At 49.7% G+C, this 21,186-nt stretch overlaps 1 protein-coding gene across 5 annotated transcripts in view; it reads right to left on the bottom strand.

Moving 5' to 3' along the window:
* Positions 1-21,186, bottom strand: part of ATXN7L1 (ataxin 7 like 1) — a 229,341-nt gene that overhangs the window by 141,163 nt on the left and 66,992 nt on the right. For all 5 annotated transcript variants that reach the window (XM_036067427.2, XM_036067411.2, XM_036067410.2 and 2 more), the window contains exon 3: positions 6,882-6,986. In XM_036067427.2, the coding sequence (XP_035923320.1) occupies positions 6,882-6,986 (105 nt within the window). The remainder of the gene's footprint in view (positions 1-6,881; positions 6,987-21,186) is intronic.

The raw sequence follows: 21,186 nt of genomic DNA, 5'->3' as shown, positions 1-21,186 counted from the left end.
AATGATGATTCCCCAGAAGCCCAAGGGGGCACCGACACTTGGAGGGACTGACTTTCTCTAGGGCTCAGAAGCCCAAACGGTGTGTTTCCTCCTCAACTAGAGGTCACCTGGAGACAGCCAAAATAAAAAGAACAATGGCAGGAAAGCCTGGAAACTCCCTAATGAGGCTCCCATGTGCAGGGTTGCTGGGCTGTGTCACTCCGGGTACCCAAACGACATCGGCATCTGGACATGCGTGGAAGGAACGGAGGTGAGTCGCTGTCACTCATTTATTTTCCCGCTCAGCCTTTCTGCTTTAGCTCACAGTTCATTAAATCCTACTGCATCACCATCAACATGCAAAACAGCTACTTGAAGGGCATTCAAAAATATAATCAGGAAAGGGAATAAAAAGCCCTGAGAAAGAGGGGAAAAATTAATCTTCTCGTCTATTGAATGACATCTAGGTTCTTTGGTTCTAATACATTTTTTTTTAAGTAGCAGTGACATCCAAGGATTATCTCTGTCTGATGGATGGGGTGTAAGGCTGCATGGCTCTCCGCTTGGAGGGCAAGCACCAAATGTGGCTGAAGGATCTATGGCTACGGCCATGCTATTTCTTTTGCCTTTTCTGGTTTTGAGGTGGGAAAAACTGCGGCTTAGGGGTTTCTAGAAGAGAGCTTGTTTTATGTTTTACATACAAATGTGAAGGGGAAATTAGCCTGGTGACCAGCTCTGCAGAAGCTGAAATAGTAAACTTTCTACATGCTGTTGCGTGTGTGTGATTCATGGCAGGTATTTCTGGGCTTCGTGTATGTGCACACACATTCACTTTCACGTGGAGAAAAATTTAAATATAGAAAAGCACAGAATATGCGATGACACATGGGGATGTTCTGTTTTATGGGAGTTGTTTTCAACTGGGGGCGACTTTGTCCGTTAGGGGACATTGGCAGTGGCTGGAGACAGTTTTGGTTGTCATGACTGAGGGTGAGGGCTGCTACTGGCATCGAGTGGATAGAGGCCCGGGAAGCTGTTCAACGCCCCACACTGCGCAGGGTGCCCCCATCTCAGACAATTAGCCAGCCCCCGACGGGAACGGTGTTGGTGGTGAGAAACCCTGCTTTACAGTAGTAGTTCATTATGCAAATATATTAGGAGAAAAAGAGGGGAAAAAAATCATACTCCTTTCATTTGGACAAATCCTACCACTACAACTTCATAAATGTTCAACCCCATTACAAAGATACAACTTAAATCTATTATAGTCTTCTCTTTGATTACAATATCCCAAATTATTAAAGCACGCAACTACTAAAAGTAATACTACATTTTTTTTCCATTGTAGGCACCGTGCACCTCCTTCTTTTGAGCTTATATACATGCCTGTGCACACAGATAAGACCCCCTACACACACACACACACACACACACGTACACCTGCATGCCCATATCACACACACACAGGATTCTTTTTGGAAAAATGGCAACAGCTTTCTCCCTGGGTTGAAGGTGGGGCCCACAACAGTACTGACAGAAGAGGAAGAGTCACACACATCATCTTCCTACCCTGCTTTATTTATTTATTTATTTTAAAGATTTTATTTATTTATTTGACAGAGAGAGAGAGAGCAAGCACAAGCAAGGGGAGTGGCAGGCAGAGGGAGAGGGAGAAGCAGACTTCCCACTGAGCAGGGAGCCCAATGCGGGGCTCGATCCCAGGACCCTGGGATCATGACCTGAGCCGAAGGCAGATGCTTAACCAACTCAGCCACCCAGGCGCCCCTGGACAAGATTTCATTACAAATCTCTGTAGCTTATCACTTGGTTTTTGATAGCTTAACTTTTTTCTTGTTAAAGCAAACTTTGTTTCACTATTGTATGAAGTACTTTCCAAATGCAAGTTCTTCTTCTTCTTCTTTTTTTTTTAAGTAGTCTCCATGCCCAATGCGGGGCTTGAACTCATGACCCTGAGATCAAGACCTGTGCCGAGATCGAGTCGGACGCTTCACTGACTGAGCCACCCAGGTGCCTCAAGTTCTTTTAATCATTAAAACCACCACTCTATCCATTCTAAGAATAAGGAAAGTAAAGCACAGAGAGGCCAAGTAACCTACGCAAGTCCAAAAGCTAACAAACGGAAGAGTTGGAACTTGATTCCAAGCAGACTGACCCCAGAAAGGCTATTCCCAACCATATGCCAATCACATCATGGCAGCGTATCAAGCTACAACTTGGGCCGGACAGCTATGAGGGATAGGGATGCCTCCTGAGTGGGGTCGGGGCCTCCAAGGCAAGGCTTCTGTTTTCCCCTTTCTGTGACTATCCCTAAGTCACCTCATCAACTCACTGAAGAGGCTTTAGAAACAAAGCAATCCCTCAAAATTCTAGATCTTCTGGGTAGAGGTTTAAAAGGCATCGAAAGGACCCTTGCACAGACTCAGGAAACAGACCTCAGAGGACTAACCCAGGTGGGGTGGCCCAGAAGGTGGCTCCCAGAGAGCCTCCCTCTATGCCAAGCACAGGGTCTCACCTCTGGGCACACCTGCTTTTTATGCCTGGGACATCAGTGTGGGGCACAAACTCAGGAGCAAACACGAATGCAGAGAGTCCTGCGAGTGGGGACTCTCATGACCTGTATTGGCAAGGCGGCCAAAACAGGATGGACCCTGGCAGGGACCCCAGAGAGGTACCCGGAGCTTCACGACATTCAGGGGAGCTGACACTGGGGCCTCATGTAAATGTAAACCATATTTATAAAGCCAGATCCTCGGGACTCCTGGCAGGGTGATCATCTTCAGGCTGACAATTCTTGCCTCCAAGAGTATGCGAGGCTGAAGATGAATCACAGGCCAACGTCTATAGGCTGACCTCAGCACACACATCCCCTGAGACAGGGCAAGAAATGAAGACAAGAAGCATTTGACGGAATCAGTTTTCCCATTTTTCATAAGAAACATTCAACTTAATAAGAAATAGCCACACTTTATTGACAATAATAGCTACCCTTGCTTTATTTCCTTACCATGTGCCAGGAAACTCTACTTTATCTCCGTTCCTCACAGTAACTGCGAGGCAAGAACTATCACCTTCATTTTAGAGGAAAGGGAGGCTCAGAAAGGTCATGCAATTAGCCCAACGTTACACAGATAGTAAATGTTAGTCAAGATTCTAACCTGGGTCTGTTTGACTCTGAAATTCATGATTTTTCCACTATGGCTTTCAATTTTTCACATTACTATCAACCTTCAAAGTCCCCAGAACCAACTGCCTAAATACTCACACACACACACACACTGTGTACTTTTTTCAATTTAACTTAAAAAACCAGGACACCGAGATCTTGGATGCTGCCACGCACCCAACTCTCTCTCTCTATGCCAGTATCCATAAAATCCAGGAGCTGAATCACACGTGCTGTGAATGAGTAAGTTGCTAAGAGAACACACTATCCAGTCCCCTGTCATTTAAAAAGTGACAAGTCCAGGGTCTCAGGGCTGGGCACGGCTGAGCTGGGATTTGGCCCCAGGCATACTGACCCCTAGGTATGTCCCTCCCAGTGCACCCTAGCTCGGCTTCCTGGGGTCAGGGCCCACGATGGTGGGCTCATTTCTGGGCGCTGGGAATACAGAGCTGACAAGGCACATCCCTGGTCCTGAAAGGATCCGAGAGGCTGGTAGAGGGGCCGAGACAGTCCACAGATAACTGAAGTGCATGGCAGAAGGTGTTGTGCACAGGAGAACAAAACTTGATGGCTACTAGGAGGGACAAATCACATCTAGTGGGGGGCAATGGGGCATGATGCCATGCAGGAACCCAGGCTCTGGGTGTATTTGCAAGAAGGTGCTTCCTACCAGTGATTCCGCACCAACAACTCCATGAGGCAGACAAGGTGGAGAGACAGAGGCAACCTGCTCGGGGTCACACAGTTAACATGAACTGCTTTGTCTGTCTTCCATCTCATGTCCGCTCCATTACAACAGACTTCAAATGCTGTTCTATGGACCCTTGGCAGGTTGGGAGTCAGGAGAGGCCAGGTAGGTGGGGCTCGAGCCGCTATACAAAGTTCAACTCCAATGGCTCTGCTTTGCATATATATTTGTAGATCGGGTTCTTCATGAGATTCCTTTAAAAAAAAGCTCTGATAACAAAATAGGGTATGAAGACCTGTACTCCCAGGTATTACCTGGCCAGTGAATGGGGGCAGGTCCTGGAGTTTGGGCAGGGCAGTGAGGGCAGGGGATCCATGCAGAGGGGCAGTGAGGGACAATGGCTAAGCAAGCAGGCTACGTACGCCCCTCACTCTGGAGTGACGCAGCCTGCATTCAAAATCAGGCTCTGCACCTGCCTAGCTTTGAGACCGTAGGCAAGGGGCTCCTGAGCCTTAGCTTCCTCACGTTCAAAACAGGGATCACACTGGTACCTGCTTCACAGGGCTGTTGAGAGGATAATACACTCAAAGATAGTGAAAGCACATGGCACAGTACCTGGCATTTAGCACAGTGTCATTCTTATTAACTTGTTGGAAATAGCGAGGCCAGTCATAGGAGATAAAACAGCAAGAAAATAAATATCATTAAACCACTGAAAGAATTCTCAGGGAAACTAAGAAATCCTCACTGCCCCCGAAGAATTGCTGTGGTTCTGAGCTCTGCCTTGCATTCTCCTGGTCTTGATAAATATGGGCTGTGAATCGGCAGGACACACACCTGAAAGACAAGGGAGGTTTTGCCGCCTCTATCTGCCGAGTTGCAGTTGTGTTCCCACCGCTGCTCGTCAGCTGGTTTGGCAAGAAGCTCAACGGAGTCTGGGCTTTGAGTGATGAGGCCAGTCACCCCAAAACCCCGAACTCATTTACTGCCACTGCTCAGAGGAGATGGCCACAGAACCCTAGGTTGTCCCCCTGAGCTCGACTTGGCTCTTGAACCAAAAGGCCTAGAACAGAGGGAGGCAGGTGTACCAGCAGAGCCAAGCCCTCGAGACCTCTTTGACTGGCTAGATGAGGCCTCGCTTGGGCAGAACTCTGCAGGGCACAGAGGAGTCCCAGGTCCCTTTCTAGTTCCTTCCATCAAAGACTCTGCCAGTGAATTAAGTTGCCAGGGAAGGTTTTGACGGCTCGTGGGATTTTTGTCTGTCCCGTTCGCAGCTGTATCCCAGTGCAGCACATCCCTGTGAATGAATGAGCGCCCATGATATTCGGGGTGCTCTAGCCGCCGCATCTTCACGAGACAAACAGAAGCAATTGGCCACATGGATTCCACGGTCATTCACTGAACAAACCAGCTGTGTGGGATCTTCCCGCCACTGCTCTGCTTTCTATTCCCTGACCTGTCGCCTTAGCTGTTAGCACCACCTCTGAGACTCTGACAGTTTCCCTTTGGAAAGGTCTGACCTTTTCTCTCCTCTTGGAGGAAGAGAGGGTCATTTGTTGCAGAGCAGTGAGCAAGAAGGTCAGCTCGTGCCGAGCACTCAACTTGCTCCTTTCATGCTCAGTCTGCCAGAAACGAAAATGTTAGAGCTAGAAGCACCTATGGAAATCACTCCTCATGGAAGAGAAAGAGAAACCAAGCTCACAGAGCTGGCTGCAGGGACGTCAGGGGACTGGGCCTCTACACAGAGCTCTGTATGGCACTTTATCTTGGGCCCTCTCTCTGCCTTGCGTAGGTAAGAAAGTTTTGGAAAGTGCCACTAAATCCTGAATTCTCTTTCTACAATATTAAAAACACAAAATATTCCCACTATGTATATAGAGGCACACACTGATACAGATTATATATATTTAGATATGGATATATCATATATACACATATTCATAAATGATATTAGAATACATAAAAACTATTCTAAAGGCCCAAATACATTTACTGAGGAGCTTGGATAAGCAACTCCCTTCACTTTAAACCTATTTATTACAGAACAGCGACAACTGAAGGAGGTGGGGGAAAGTCAGAAACTCTGAGTGTGAGAAAGGGGAAATGTATAATTTACAAAAGCATACCCAATATTATTATTGCTTTGATTTTTTTTAGGCACGATATTTAACGTGCTTTGAGCTATAATAGTAAAAGGGGGCAGCGAGACATTATGTTCATCAAAAAGGGAGTGGGGCTTAAGTAGAAAGATTGGGAAAGCCTCTTCTGGGATTCACAGCTTTGGAAATCATCTGGTCCAACTCGCCGTTTAAAGATAAGGAAACTTCCATCCCACGAGGTTAAGTAACTGCCTGTCTGAGGTCAGTAGCTGTTTATGTGTTCCTGAGGTAGCAGTCCCGTGGACTTTATCTGTTCTATGTCCGTGGCACCTACTCTGAAGGGGGGGTCTAGGGTTTGCTGTTGACCTACCAAAGGGAATTTATCACACCAAGGATGTAAAGATACGGAGGGAAAGTAAGTTCCCAAACACAAACAAAAAGCATTCTTGCAGAGAGAGAGAAACTGAACCTGAGGCTGTAAGAACCAGGCATTTCCTGCGGCAGCAGCCCAAGAGCCCCGAGTCCCAGCCCCTCCGGGGCTAAACCCTGGGAGACAGTCTGGCCCCCTCTTTCAGGGATGTCGGGCTGTAGGTGCGATTCCTCAAGCCACCGCTCTGCCCTTCTCCTTTGGTCACCTTGGGAGGCCCCCGGCAGGTTGGGCGGATGGCTTCAGTCTGGTCCCATTTCCCTAAACAAGTTGCAGGTTTTCTCTCATTTGCTCTGACAGGGCGGAGCATTTCCGAAGGGGGACTACAGCTCCGAAAATCGTTCCCCTGTGAGCAGAGGCAGAGCGGCAGGAAGAACTTCCCCGCCGCCTCGGGCTGAGGCAGGCACACCGGGGCCGACCCCAGGCCGTCCCGGAGCCAAAGCGGGGCGACGGTGGCGGGAGCGGCGGCTGCGAACGTGCGGCGGGGTGCGGGGGTCCACTTACCGCAGTGCGCCTGGAAAACCTGTGGCTTGACGGCCTGATTGCAGGCACTGCACACTACGAGATAGAAGTCGTCATGTGCGGGATAGTGGCCAAATAAGTGCATATCTGTGGGGGAAATGAAAACACGGTGTTTTGAAAAAAGCAATTAAGTCTCAGAAGGTCTACAGTTTCCTCTCGCAATTTCCTCAAGGACAGGGTTTCAAACGAGACGCGCAGAAAGGCAACGATCTTTACTAAAGGGAACATGGTCTGTGCTAGCACGGCTCCCAGCTCGCACAGAAGCTGCAGCCTCATGGCGCCCCCACCCCACGTCGTCACCCCTGGAGGTGGCCGCTGTAACCCTCGGTGTGGACAGTGCGGGGCGGGGGGGCTGCCCCGAGTCCTGTGCTGCGGGGAGTTACCTCGCCCCGAGACAGAGCCCACATGTTAGCTGGCACCCAATGGGGCTCTAGCTATTTGAGGATGGGGGCTCCCCCAAACTCATTCCAACTTTAGCAGAGGTCTCTCAGGTGGGTTGGGGGGCAGGAGGCCTGCGAGAGCCGCTGCCTGCGTTTCCCCACCACCTGAGGGAGACCTCACAGTCTCCCGGTTACCTGTTCCTCATCTGCCCGATATTTACGGAGCGCCTAAGTGCCAGGCACCGAGCTGGTGCCGGGCCGACGGGTGAATGCCAGCGAGGGCCCTGCTCTCCTGGAGCATCCGGCGGCAGAAGAGAGAAATACTAGACAGATCACCGCACAAGTCAGCATGTGGTTCTCACTGGGGTACGTGCAGGGGGTATTTTGGCTGAGACCTTGGGATGCGTGGGGTTCCACAAAGGCCGGGGGGTGCAGGGAGGAAGGTTCGGGGTCTGCCAAAGTAGGAAGTGTGTCGGAGGAACCTTTTGGCTGGAACAGGAGCACAAGGGGAGAGCCCAGAAGCTGTAAGCCTTGCGGACCAAGTAAGGATTTTGAACGTGACTTTATAAAAACAAGGGAGCTACTGAAGGCTTTTAAGCAAACGAGTGACATGATCAGCTATACACTGTTAAAAAATCAGGTGTGAGGCTCAAGGGACACAAATGCATACATCCACACAAAAACTCGTCCACGCATGTTCATAGTAGCATTATTCACAACAGCCAAAAAGTGGGAACAACCCAGACAGATGTCCATCAACTGGTGAAAGGATAAACAAATTGCATGCTAAGCGGACAACGGAATACTATTCAGCCATGAAAAGGAACGAGGTGCTGACCCTTGCTACAACATGGATGACGCTTGAAGACATTATGCGAAGTGAAGGAGCCAGACACAAAAGGCCACATGTTGTAGGATTCCATTTGTCCAGATCAGGCAAATTTAGAGAGACAAAAATTAGATTTGTGCCTGGCTTGGGCTGGGGGGCCTGAAAGGGGTGGGGGGTGCTGTTACGGGGTTCAGGGTTTCTTTTGAGGGTGACAAAAATGTTCTAAGACGGATGGTGGTGATGGTTGTACAATCTTGTGAATATACTACAAACCACCGGCTCATACACTTTCCATGGGTGAATTTGTACAGTGTGTACATAAAAGTTGTCAAAAAAGAAAGTTAGGTTCTGAGGACACATGGTCACATCTCCCTGTGTACCACTGGGTGCACACGGAGGCCCAGGGGCACCTGGCCTTGCCTCCGCTCAGCCCGCCAGCTCTAGAGTCGCTCCAGAATCACACAGAGCAGGAAGCTCGGGAGCACCGACACGGTTGACAGAGGAATTAAAAGACCGTGTATGCACGAGCATGCTTTCTGTGGCAAAGCTCCTGAACTTCCTCACCCCACCCCCCAAGCCTCATTTTCTAGACTCGACCTGTGTCTTTCACAAAGAACCGGCAAACGCAGCAAGGTTCCCCCAGCTGCAGAGCTAGGTCCCAGGGAAGAGCCAAGTCCCTCATGATGTGGGGACGGCTCGTTTATCACCCAGCAAATGCTTTCACCGGGGCAGTCTCAGCGCTGTGTCCTCGGAGCAGCCCCACCACCCAGAGAGAAGCGGAATGGACACGTTTGTCACCGGGCAAGGGGCTGAGTCCCGCGCTGCCCTGGAGGAGGCGTGCGGCTACGAGGATGCCACCGGCTCTGGCCGTAGCAGGTCCTCCTCGAACTGCAGGTGCATGTGGGCCCGCTCACCTCTGCCGCGGTGACGGGTGGGGCTGGGGACGGAGGCCCTCTGAATTTCTCACTCGTCGGTGGCCCTGGGCGCGGCCTGTTATTTCCCCTCTCTAGGACTTTCCACTTCTGACTAAGACTTGTTACCGCAGGGGAACGTTATTAGTCAGTACCTGGTGGGTGGGAGGCCCGAGGAAAGAGAGGCTGAGAAAGAACCCAGCTGGGACAAGGGTCCTGAAGCATGAGGAGGTCCATGCTGGGCCCACCCAATGTATCCGGGGCCCCTGGTTCAAGCACCACAGAGTGGAGGGGATGTCTGTTGGTGTCTTTAACTGGGATACCACTGGGATACCACTCTTTGTCCTTAACCGGTTCTACTCTTTATTATAGGTTATTTTTATATTACATGTTCTTTCTTTTTTTTAATAACAAAAGTGATCCACGTTCTTTGAAGATACATTTGAAAAATGCAAAAAAGGGGTGCCTGGGTGGCTCGGTCGTTAAGCATCTGCCTTCGCCTCAGGTCATGATCCCAGGGTCCCAGGGTCCTGGGATCCAGCCCCGCATCGGGCTCCCTGCTCCCACCGCTCCGCGCTCCCTGCTTCTCCCTCTCCCACTCCCCCTGCTTGTGTTCCCTCTCTCGCTGTGTCTCTCTCTGTCAAATAAATAAATAAATAATTTAAAAAAAAGAGAAAAATGCAAAAAAGCCAGAAAAAATTAAAAAAAAATCACTGGCAACTTAATATTAACATTTTGCATCTCATTTAGATTTAGTCACATTTTACATCCGGGAACATGTGAAACCAGGAGCTGGTGAGGGCTAAGACTTACTTATTGATTCGACAAGCATTTACTGAGGGGCCTTACATCCTTTCTGCAATAGATTAAGCTATGCAGGAACAGAAGAAATGTATGAATTAAAAACACAAGCGTGAACAAAAATGTCTTGAGTGCCTACTGTGTGCAGGAAGCTGTGCGGCGTCCGAGAAGCGGAGACTGCAGGGTGTGGGGGCGACCGCCCCTCTGCCCCTCCGTCGTCTGTTGTGCACACCTGCTCACCTGTCGGAGGGCTCTCGGGACTCCCGCTTCTTCTGTAATCCTTCAGAAATCTGCAGCACCCACCCCCACCCCCACCCCCAAGGTACACATCCTCCTCTCCGGTCATGAGTTGGCTAGCCAGAGGCTGGCCGCACGGCTGTGCGTGCGTACGTGCGTACGTGCGTGCATGCGTGCGTACGTGCGTACACGCGCGCTCCCCTTCACGCTCTCCGCTCCACAGAGACCCTTCTTGGTTTCCTCTAGGGCAGTTTCAGCCTTGCCCACGTTGGCTAAAAGTGTGTCTCCCATGGAAAGTCAAAGGACCTGCTTGCCTGCCTGATTATTCCTCAGTCGGCCGACCCTGGAATCTCCTCTACAGGCTGCCCGGGTTCTGAGCGCCCGGCAGATGCGGAGCAAGATAAGGGCCCTTGACCTCTCAGAAGACCACCACCTCACGTAGCCTGGCCATCACAGTCGGGGTGCTGTTTGCTTGGGGACGGAGGAAGGTCGGGCAGAACTGAAAACAATTATGCCCGGCACAATGCTAGGTATTCGATTCATTAATTTCCGCTCTCTCTCAACTTACTGCCCAAACAACACATTCAGTGCACAGCTGAAGAGAGCAACGGTGGTGTGCTGAAGTGGGCTTGTCCCAGCACGTCTCTCCTCAGTTCGTTCAGTGATTTCAAGGTGGTAGCTTGAAATCAGCCTTCGTGGGAGTATTTACACCATGGAAAGGGGCACAGAGTACAAATCAGGGCTGGTCTTTCGGAGAGCCGGTTTTCAAGCATTTACCAGAGCACCACTGAATAAAGATGAGGAAACAGGGAAAAAGTGAAACCACCTGCAAGGAGACCACCCCGGGGTAGCCCCCATTGAGAGGTTAATATGGATCCTTCTCGACTTTGTGATGTGATAACATTATCTTGGTTAATCCTCATAATGAATTGAGAAAGTTGCCATCATCTTCGCTTTCCAGGCCAGGAAACAAAGGTAATTTGCTTGAGATCTCGGGGCGCTGATTTGTAAACTGGGCTGAGATGCCAGGAAACAGTGACTCTAAAGACAATGCTCCCTCCTCAGCAAAAGGCTGCTTCCTTCCTTGATAGAGCAAAAATCCCATTTCACAGATGAAGAAACCAGTTTGGAAGGGTCTCCTGGGCGACTACAGGCTTTCCCAAGGCTCAGGGGGAGTCACTGGCATGAGCACAGGCCTGGAGTCAGAAGGAGGGATTTTTTTGTACAAGGCTCATGGTTGTGCAAGCTCAGGGAAGGTGCCCAACCTCTCTGTCAGTTTCCTCATCTATGAAATGGGGCTCACAGTTCACGGGGTTGCTGTGATGGTTCGTAAAAGGTCGTGTTTTCTTCCACCAGGGATCCAGGAGAGTGTGGAGAAAGCCTTAACCAAGCTCATCTCTCCTACCTTCCAGAACTAACTGACTCTTTCTCCATTGGGAGAGTCCTTGCTCCAGGCAACACATCCTTTGTGTCTCCCTCACGACCACTCACAGCAGACTTCCCGGGAAGCCCGGGGGTCCCTCCCACCTACAGAATTTGCACACATGCGTGGACTGATGAGGGCCTTTGGGAGGGCTCTCTCTGGCCGTGGCTGGGTTCTAAGAAAGCATGTGCACAAAAATGATGAGACTTTGCCCAGTTCCAAACAAAGTGTTCAACCATCTCCCAGAGAAAGCCAAACCTCTCCGTTTTGCCTCATTTTGCCCCTGCAAGTAGACCAACTGTAGGTCAGATAGGGCACTATCGCAGAGGTGACCTTAGTCATGCACCTGGCCTGAGAGAGCAGGGAGGGAGCAAACTCCATTAGCTCCATTTTGCAGATACGGGAAATAGGTACACTTGCTTCTAGGCCGGTATTTTTTGGTTTTTGACCCCAACCCACTATACACATATACATATCTCTCTATCCTCCCTCCCTCCCTCCCTTCCTTCCTTTCTTCCATCTATCCATCCATCCATCATCTCTCCTTGGAACATGTACATTACGCTCTGATATGTTCTGTTCTACTCATTTCTTTTTGTTTTAGTATATTCTACTTCATTTAAAAAATGCTCATTGCTTTAAAAAAGTGCTCATTGAGATTTCAAAATTTCAGGACTCCTTAATAGGTCACAACTCAAAGTTTGAAAAACACTTCTCAAGGCAATCCAGCGAGTCAGGGCCTGAGCTCAGCCTGAGAGTTCACTGGGGATTTAGAGCAGTCTGAGCTGGTCCTCAGTGGTCACGTGGGAATTTGGAGCCCTGAACTGAATCATTAGTGCCAATCCTATGCTGGAGCCCGCTGTACCAGCTCACAAGAGTTGACTGTATCTTCCAATCTCAGCATTCAGGGAGGCATGTGGGTAGCTTAAATCAGCCAAGGTGGGAATATTTACACCACGTGAATCAGTGTCCACCATAAGCCAGAGAGAGCTGGGTTCTTCTCTTGGAGAGCTGGCTGTTTAAACATTTAAACCACTGACAAACACCCATTCTGCCATCACTCTTCCCTGTGTTAACTTCCCTAATTACAAAAATGGAGAAAATTATATTCATCATCTACCACAGTGGGATGCAGAGAGGCTTCTGTGAACTTGGGAGGAAATCATTATATTAATATAAAGTTATGGTTGGGGTACTGATCATGAACCCAAGAACCCACACACAACGGAGCCAGGTATACATGTGGATCACTTTCTGTATCCAATGAGCACATAGAGGCCACAACGTGTCCACGGTCTGGTGGCTAGAAGGGGGTGGGGTTGGTGGAGTGGGAATAGCGGGGAGTCGAGAATTAAGTTACTGGAGTTCTTTCCAATGTCTGTCAACTTAATGCATACTTATTGAGGGTTATTTACAGAGGTTACTCACAGATTTGGCTCATGGTATTAACCTAATGCTGCTTGTAAATTTATCGCAGGCTATTCTCCGTGCCTCGATTTAAAGCGGGCACTCCTTCACTTCTCTTACCTAACTACTGCTAAAATGCTCATTTGTGGCAGAGTCAACTGTCAATTGCATTCATGCTATCAGTGTAGGCTGGCAACCTTGGCCTGCTTACGGACGGCCTCACCCTCCCTAAACGCACCCCACCTCCAGACAGCCCAGGAGGGAGGGAGGGGACAGAGCTCAGCTGTGATGGCAGGAGAGAGACAGTCTAGGAAAACAGAATGATTTCTATGAAAGTAGAACAGTAACTCTGATGTCCTGGTGTAGCTGGTTGACTGTTTCTTAAGTCAATACCTAAAAGAAATTGGCCGGATAGGAGTAGCATTTTATTCCAGATACACAGCTTTTTGACGGGAACACTTTTGACACGTAAAGCCATGTGTGTGTATGAACTTCCGTTGCATCCAGTCCTCACGATCGGAAAATGGCTGTAGTTAAGGAAAAGGCAGGGTGACATCTCCAATCCGCTATTTGTACAGGATGTGTTGCTAAGAAGGGAAGACAGCTGTTTTTGTGGATTCGGGATCAAACTAGATGCTGTGTGCTTTTGAATGTGCCCCTGGACGCTTTCCAGAGCCCAAGATTCTGACATTATGAAGCAACGACCGGTTGCAAGCTCAGAAGATGAAAAAGTTGAGAAGGCATGAGTCAGGATTGATGCCTTCCCTCTGCGAGTGGGAATGCCAAGCGGAGCGCAGGCTGTAACAGAGAAGCTGCAAGAAGCAGGCTTGCTTTGAAGGCAGTGGGACAGCTTATCAGCCGTCGGTGATACCTATGTTCGCTAGAGAAAATCCCACAGGGCGGAAAGGAAGACAGCAAAACAGAACGCTGAATTTCAGTTTCCATTTAAAAAAAAAAAAAAGCCCCAGAAAATGTCCTTCAGTTTCCCCCAGAAGTCCGGTCCAGGGTTGGGAAACCACCCCAGTTGCTATAGGAATTATAAAAACGTCAGGGTAGCCATTGCCATAATACTCTATTATAACAACAATTTCCTGTAATTTAAAAAGTGATGCTTCCCTTTTAACGGACTCCAAAAAACTACTGTAATGAACAAAAAATTGAGGTTGTATTATGTAATTGTGACCCACCACGCCCTTTCCAGGAAGGTGAACGTGAGCCCTGAGACGCACGCCTCTGCCCATGGGAGACAGCTGGACATAGAGGGCTCGGTAGGACCTCAGGGACAGCCGACCCTGTGACCGCCGCTGGGGAGCCGGGAGCCGCCGGACTTCCTTGGAAAACTACCAGAAAGACGAGCTGGTGGCCGGCAGAGGTGGCGATTTGTGGGCTTCCCCTTACGTAAACTCAAACGGGGGAAATTGTTGGGAAGAATAGTCACTGTGGTTCAAAGACACACATGACTGCCTCCAAGCGGATTCTGATCCGGATGCAGAAGGGCACCTACAGGAACGAAGCGTGCCACCTCGGGAGGGGTGCTCCTCACGCTGGGAGAGGCTGCTCCGGAGCGCGTTCCTCTCCCCCATTAATCTTAATACGCTCATTACACAGTTTTTATTAATTCGTCTTTTCTCTCTGCCGGTGGAGTTTTCGGCTGCATTTTAATCACTTGTGTCAAATGGAAAGCTTGAGGGGATATAAAAAATGTTTCTCCTTTGCTCTGACAGCATGATTCTATTTGTTCCTCAACTCCAAAATCTCCTTAAATTCAGACATCAAAACAACGTGGGGTCTTCAAAGCAATGACCTCAGACCCAATACCTCCCACTTCCCCGGCAGAATGTTGAACTCCCCTCTAGGAAAATGAAAAAAAAAAATGCGGTCACTTTCCATCTTTCAGATCTCTGAAAACCCCGGGCCTGACTGTGAGGGCTTCAAAAACAATGAAATCTGGAAACGGAAACTCGACAGGAGGACTAGAAAGCAAGCAGCAGCGGTGAGCTCTTCAGCATCAATGAGGGCGGGCGGGCGAGCGTGCGCGGGCGGCGGGCACAGAGCCTTTCTTCTCTGACAGACCAGGACTAAAGGGGCCCCCAGCCTCCTCGTGCTGCGGCTGGGCCGGAAGGCACCCCCCCCCCCCCCCCCCGCCCCACAAGGCTGCAGCCGGGAGCGAGGCCTGGTAGCAGGTGGATGCTCCCCGTGATGCTGTGTGAACCATCCCCAACCCAACCAACCCACAAACCCCCGCCAACAGGGCCACGGCCTCGGCCACATGAGACAGCCTAATCCCTCCCCGCTCAGAAGGGCCTTCAACACCCAAGCAGTCACGCTGTGTGGGGTGAGGGGGGCTGCTCCCTGGGCCTCAGGCTTCCGGCTGGCCCCTCTCAGCAGACTCTCCTCTGGCTTCCCCTCAGATCCAGCAGAACTCCCATCCTGCCGCACAAGGAAGGGTGGCGGGATGCAGCTGGACCCAGGGGGAGACTGTACTCCAGGGTTCAGAACAAAACCTGTGAGACATGGGCCTCGTACAATGCAGGGCTCCAGAGCTGGGCCCCGGAGTCAGGCCGCCTTGAGTCCAAATCCTGACTCTGCCATTTGGCATGACAATCCCCTCTAAACTGTTTTGCTCATCTGGAACTAAAGGACACACGTGTGAAGGGGCTGGCACACAGTAAGGATATAAGGAACAATATACTATTATCTCTGGCCTTCTTCCTGTCTCTCTGACTCACCCATGCCCTCCTCTGGGAAGCCTTCTCTGCCTCCCCCAGAGGAGAGGCAGAGTCAACCCCCCTCCCAGTGTGCCCTCCACATGTGCCCACAGCTCCCAGGCTATACCAGAGCACGTGGCTTACACCTCTCTCACCAGACTGGGATCTTCTCGAGGACAGGAACTGTGACTCAGTGCCCTTTCTATCTCTACAGCCAAACAGTCTGGCCCGTGGTAGCTGCTTAATAAATGTCAATTAGTTCATGAGACGGAAGGTCCCAAGAAGTTGATTTACTTTCTCTTTTCCTTCAAAGGGAGAAGTTGTAAATGATAATAAATTGCCCTAATATCCATGCTGCTATCTAAGATTATGGGGCAAATAACTATGTCTATTTGTTCGTTCATGAGCTCCTTGGAAGACAAGTGCTGCCTGAATTTAAGAAGAATTTAAGAAGTGCCAGGTGGGCCATGATAGTGAAGAAGTGGTTAATTCCTGTCCCTCACTGTGCCAGAGTCATGAAGGTTGCATCCTTCCCTGTCTGGCAAATACGGCTGCTCCCCATTCCACCTCCAGTGATGGCCCCCTCAGAGCCAGCATTTGGGGTGGGCTTAGGGGTGTTTACTGAGTGCTCCCCCGGTCTCATTTTCTATTTCCTCATCCTGGGGCTGTAAAGTGTCTTGTACATCAAGGCAGTGAGTGATCTAGGGCCTGGAAGATCGAGACTTCCCCCAGTCCTTCCTGCTTCAGCCCTTTCCCGTCTGACACCGGACCAACACAGTAGCCAGGCTCAGCCCAGGGCCCACTGAGTGATCTGAGGCCAACCTGGCAGAGGATCTACCAGGTCAGCAATGACCCCGGTAGCTACGAAAGTCATTTTGCAAAGGGCTCCCCTTTGCCTCTGCAGGGCTTAGGCAACAATGCCAACAATTTGTCCCTAAAAATGTTGCCTGGGTTATAAACCCAGTCCTGACTCCCTTTCCAGCAGCCGCAGGGACACCCAGGCTCCTCCCTGTCCAGTCACACACATTCTTGTCCGCCATTCCAGCCAGGTCGGCTGGTGGCTTCTGGCCTGACATCCCCACCTCTGGCCCTCAGGACAGATGAGGGACATGTAACCACTCTGGCAGGTTGCTGAGTCCTGATAAGGTGTCCTATGCTTAGAGCAAGGGCTGCTTGTGTTCAGAGATCAGCCACAGGGGCAGGACAGCCTCCAACCCCCTTTGCCATGTTGGCCCCAGTGCCCTGGCCCAGTGAGAGAAATGTTCTGTGGAGAGGACAAGGGTGGATGTAGCACATTCAGCCAAAGGCCTGCTATGTAAAAACTGTATAGTTCACTATGACTCAACTAGAGAGAGAAGCATCAACCTACTGGGGGAAATTCTAGTCCCTTCCTCCAGGGGACCAGGCCTCAGGTAAGTAGAAGGGCCTATGAATGTTTTGGAGTGGCTGCAAGTCATCACCAGATTCCCTCCTTTCCTCTCAGGTTCTCCCACCTGGGTTAGTTAGGTATGTATGTATGTATGTATTTGAGAGAGAGAGAGAGAATGTGTGAAAGTCAGGGGAGGAGCAGAGAGAGAGAGAATCTTCAAGGAGACTCCTCCCTGAGCCCAGAGCCCAACATGGGACTCGATGTCACAACCCTGAGATCATGACCTGAGCCAAAACCAAGAATCAAATGCTTAACTGACTGAACCACCCAGGTGCCCCTCCCACCTGGGTCATTTAAATGTTTAAATGTTCACCTAAATCTTTATGCCCACATTACCTTCAACTTGAGGACTACAGTTGAGATAATAGTTGTTTTCACAAAATGAGTAGGCCTCCTTGGGTAATTTTCCTCAATTCTTCTTCGGGAGGCTTTGTTTGGAATAGGCTTTTCCTACCTTGAGCCTCATTCAGAATAGGAAATTTAAGAGCTAGTCTGAGTGAGGCCTGTTTCCAGTTCATTCTGGGGTCACTCCTTCCACCCCATCCTGGGCATCTCTTGTGTCCAGGCTGGGTCTCCTGGTGCAGTCTGTGATGCCCTCCCTCCTTCTATCCCCCACCCAAGAGAGATCTTGAGAGGTGGAGGTAGGTGCCATATTTCAAGGAAGAGGGCAGTGGATTGGGGACGAGGAGGTGATAATGGCTTTCCTTATAAGACAGGGATGGTAAAAAATAATTTCCAGACTGTACAGAGCACTGCTATGAAGAATTACTTAAAGAGTCAAGGGGAAATCAATGGAAACATCTTCTTTGGTGCCTTTTCATATAGGACAGTCTACCTTCTTGTTGTGGCAATCTGACAGAGTCTGGAAGATGGACTAATCAGTCCCTTAATTCCTTTCTAGCTCTTCAGTTATGATGAAGGTCCAACAGGGAGTGTGTCAGGAGAAAGATGGCCAAGAAGGAGGGGAGGATTCCACATTTATGTTACAAAGGAAATCTCTAGAAAAGGTAAATCAAGCACGAAATCCTAGTGGCTTATTCTTAAGAGTTAGTGAGGGCCATCTATTTGTTGGTCTATCTTTATCTCATCTCCCATATCTTTCACATCAATCATCCATGTAGATCTAACAATCATCTATATTGATATTTTGATCACATTTATCCTACCTACCTACTTACCTACCTCTCTTATCTATCTTCTATGTCTATCATTTCTTCCTTCCTTCCTTCCTTCCTTCCTTCCTTCCTTCTTTCATCATCATCTCTCTATCTATATTAGGAAGCACTATATTATTTGAGCAATGTGCTTTTGAGGTGGACTTAACTCAGTTTCAGCCCATTTTATTGCTATACCAAATGCTACAGTTTGGGGTGACAAGGGTGAGATGGCTTTATAAAAATAAATAAAAATTTAGAAAAGAAGAAAACAAAAGATAACGAGAAACTTAGACAACATCAAAAGAGTATTAGTTGGTTTTCAAGGGCTGCATTATCAACTACATGAAAGCATGGACTAAGCCTCATGCACAGCGTCACGTTCCCCACCCCAGCACAGTTCTGTTCATACAGTAGGAGTGAAGCAGAAGTCTGAATCGAAGTTCTCCTTGTAGGCAATTGAATTCAGCCTTCTCACCAAATCCTGACTATACTTTAGACTTTAAAAAAGGCTGCTCTAAGGCATACTGAAGGACTTGATGTCTGCCATCTTGCTTCTTGAGATTCACGTGCCGAGAGGCTTTCCATCTCGATGAAAATAAGACCAAGAGCCCCAGCAAAGGAATTGGATGGGGCTGGGGTACCCAGCCATATGTGGGAATCAAACCATGCCATGTTGAGGGCTTTCATAGCCCTGCTAAGATCAGGACAATTATGTAGGAAGAATGTCTCACCTGGCCTGCCATCACTGTGTAGAGATTTTAATTTAGAAATGGACCAGAGGGGCCAGGCAGCAACTACCACACAGGTGCTCTACTGTTCCAGCACGGCAGTTTGGGGGGTTTCTGGGATGACATGTTGCTGGAACCTGCTGAAACCTGCACAGTCGATGAAGAAGCCCTCCAGTGGTGCCTCACGAATGCTGGAAATGCGACATTTTTAAAGACACAAAAAGATGCCTTCATGAGGCTGTAACATGGCAGGCTTCAGCTATCAAATGACCGTTCCTGATGCCATCCAGCACATGCAATGGAGACCACAGGGTCAAGAAAACACCCGCCCCAGAAAATGCCCCCATCATTTCAGACATGCTAACCCCTGCTTAGCTATGAGGGGTTATGTCAGTGTGATGCCTGCCTATTCGAGGATGAAGAAGAGCCGTATGCACAGAGGCCATGAGACAAGTGGACAGAATGACGGGTGGCCCCAGTGCCTGGTGGTCTTGATGAGTCCCCTGGCAGTGGTGAGCTCACTCCCATTCGGAGGGTCTAAGGATAAGAGACCCCTGGATCCTGTGGCACTTGTCAGTGGCTCTGAGTGCCATGCAGAGTTGGGTCTGGCTATAACTGGCAAAGAGAAGGCGGCATTTTTTTTTTCCAGAGGGTCATTTGTCAAGGTTATGGAGCCCTACATGCACCCTTCAAGACTACAGTGATCACTCAAATGATGCTGCCAAGCTCAGGGGAGGATGTGCCATTTGGCTCTGTCATGAGAAACGTCCACTTGGCATAGCCAGAGGGCCATGGCAAGAACTGTTTAATGTCCCTGGGAATCAGTGTCCAAAGCATTCAAGCCATTGGGAGAGCCAGACTGCATGATGCTGCTGACAGATATCCAAGGCAGCCCCCCGGGACAGGGTGCTTACAGAGGGGGGTCAGGGCCACTCCCGCTGTGCCTGCTTGTGAAGAACAGAAACGGACGTCTGCTCTAAGAGAACAGAAAGGAGCATCTCATCGCACGCAGGCTCCTCAAACCAGTCACACACACACTTGGCAGCCACTGTGCTGGGTCGGTGCTTCAAGCTGGCGGATTTCGGAGCAGAGACCAAGTAAGAAAAAATCCACCATAGAGAGGATTACAGAAGGCTGTTTGAAGGTACTAATGGAAAATAAGATCGATCAGCTGGAGGAGAAAAATCACAATGTCTTCCATCACAAATCAAGCATGAAGCTAGTTATGTGCCCAAGGGGAAAAGGGAGACTCTCGGCAGGGTCCGTGAGCCGCTGGGATCCAGCCCTGCCCCTGGGTCCCTCGGTCAGCTTCGACCACGTCCTCCTCCCGGGCAGCCCTTCCTTTACCCCTCCCTCCACACTTGCGGAGGTCCTACGTGTCCTTCCAGGCCAGCGTTAGTGTGACCTCCTCCAGGGAGCCTGCCACAGACACAACTAACCCTTGCTCTGTGCTTACTGCATGCATGTATCAGCGCACTTGGCCTTCTGTACCTGGTGGATGCAGATAGTGGTGGATAGGCCTACCTTCCCCATTTGCACACTAATGTTTTACATACGGACTCAGACATTTAACAGTCAAAAATCAAGGCAGCCAGAAATATACTCAAATGCTTCAAAGAGCACCAGTGCATCAGGCAGCGCCCTGGAGACGTGGCCGGGGCAGCTGTGCGGGAGTGTGGGCTGAGCGACAAATTCTGGCTCGGCCTCTAGCTGGCTGCGTGACACCGGGCAAGCCACAGAACCTCTCTGGATTTACCTTTGCTCTTCTGGGAAATAGCAGTCATACCCTCCCCATCAGGTTGCTGGGCGGATTCAATGAGATAGCTCAACTGGCAGGCGCTCAACTGAATGCCCACGAAACCCGACAGAACTAGAGACTGCGCTCGCTGAATCAAAAGCCACACGCCTTCTGAGGATCACTGCTTCGCAGAGGCAGCTCGGGGTCATGCGGGTTCTGGAGTCAGACTGTCTGGATTTGAACCTTGGGAAATTTCTCAGTTTCTTCATCCACAAAATGGGAAGGATAATGACAGGGTAGTTGTGAGGAGGAGACGGGGGTCACACACTTTGATGTCTGGTGCTTGCAAAGCTCTCAATAAATGTCTGCTAGTCTTAGGATTTGGAATCTGATTTTGCATGGTGGGACTTGAAGAAAACAATCCTGTTTCACTGTAGGGAAACAGGGAACATGGAGAATGAAATCATGATGCTCAAAGTCTCCAGACCTTGAACTTCTAGTCATCGAAGCCACAGGGGGAGGAAACAGTAGATGAGGGT

Source organism: Halichoerus grypus, chromosome 12, assembly GCF_964656455.1.
Source record: "Halichoerus grypus chromosome 12, mHalGry1.hap1.1, whole genome shotgun sequence".
In the NCBI taxonomy this organism is placed as follows: domain Eukaryota; kingdom Metazoa; phylum Chordata; class Mammalia; order Carnivora; family Phocidae; genus Halichoerus; species Halichoerus grypus.
This window is presented reverse-complemented; position numbering and strand designations above follow the sequence as displayed.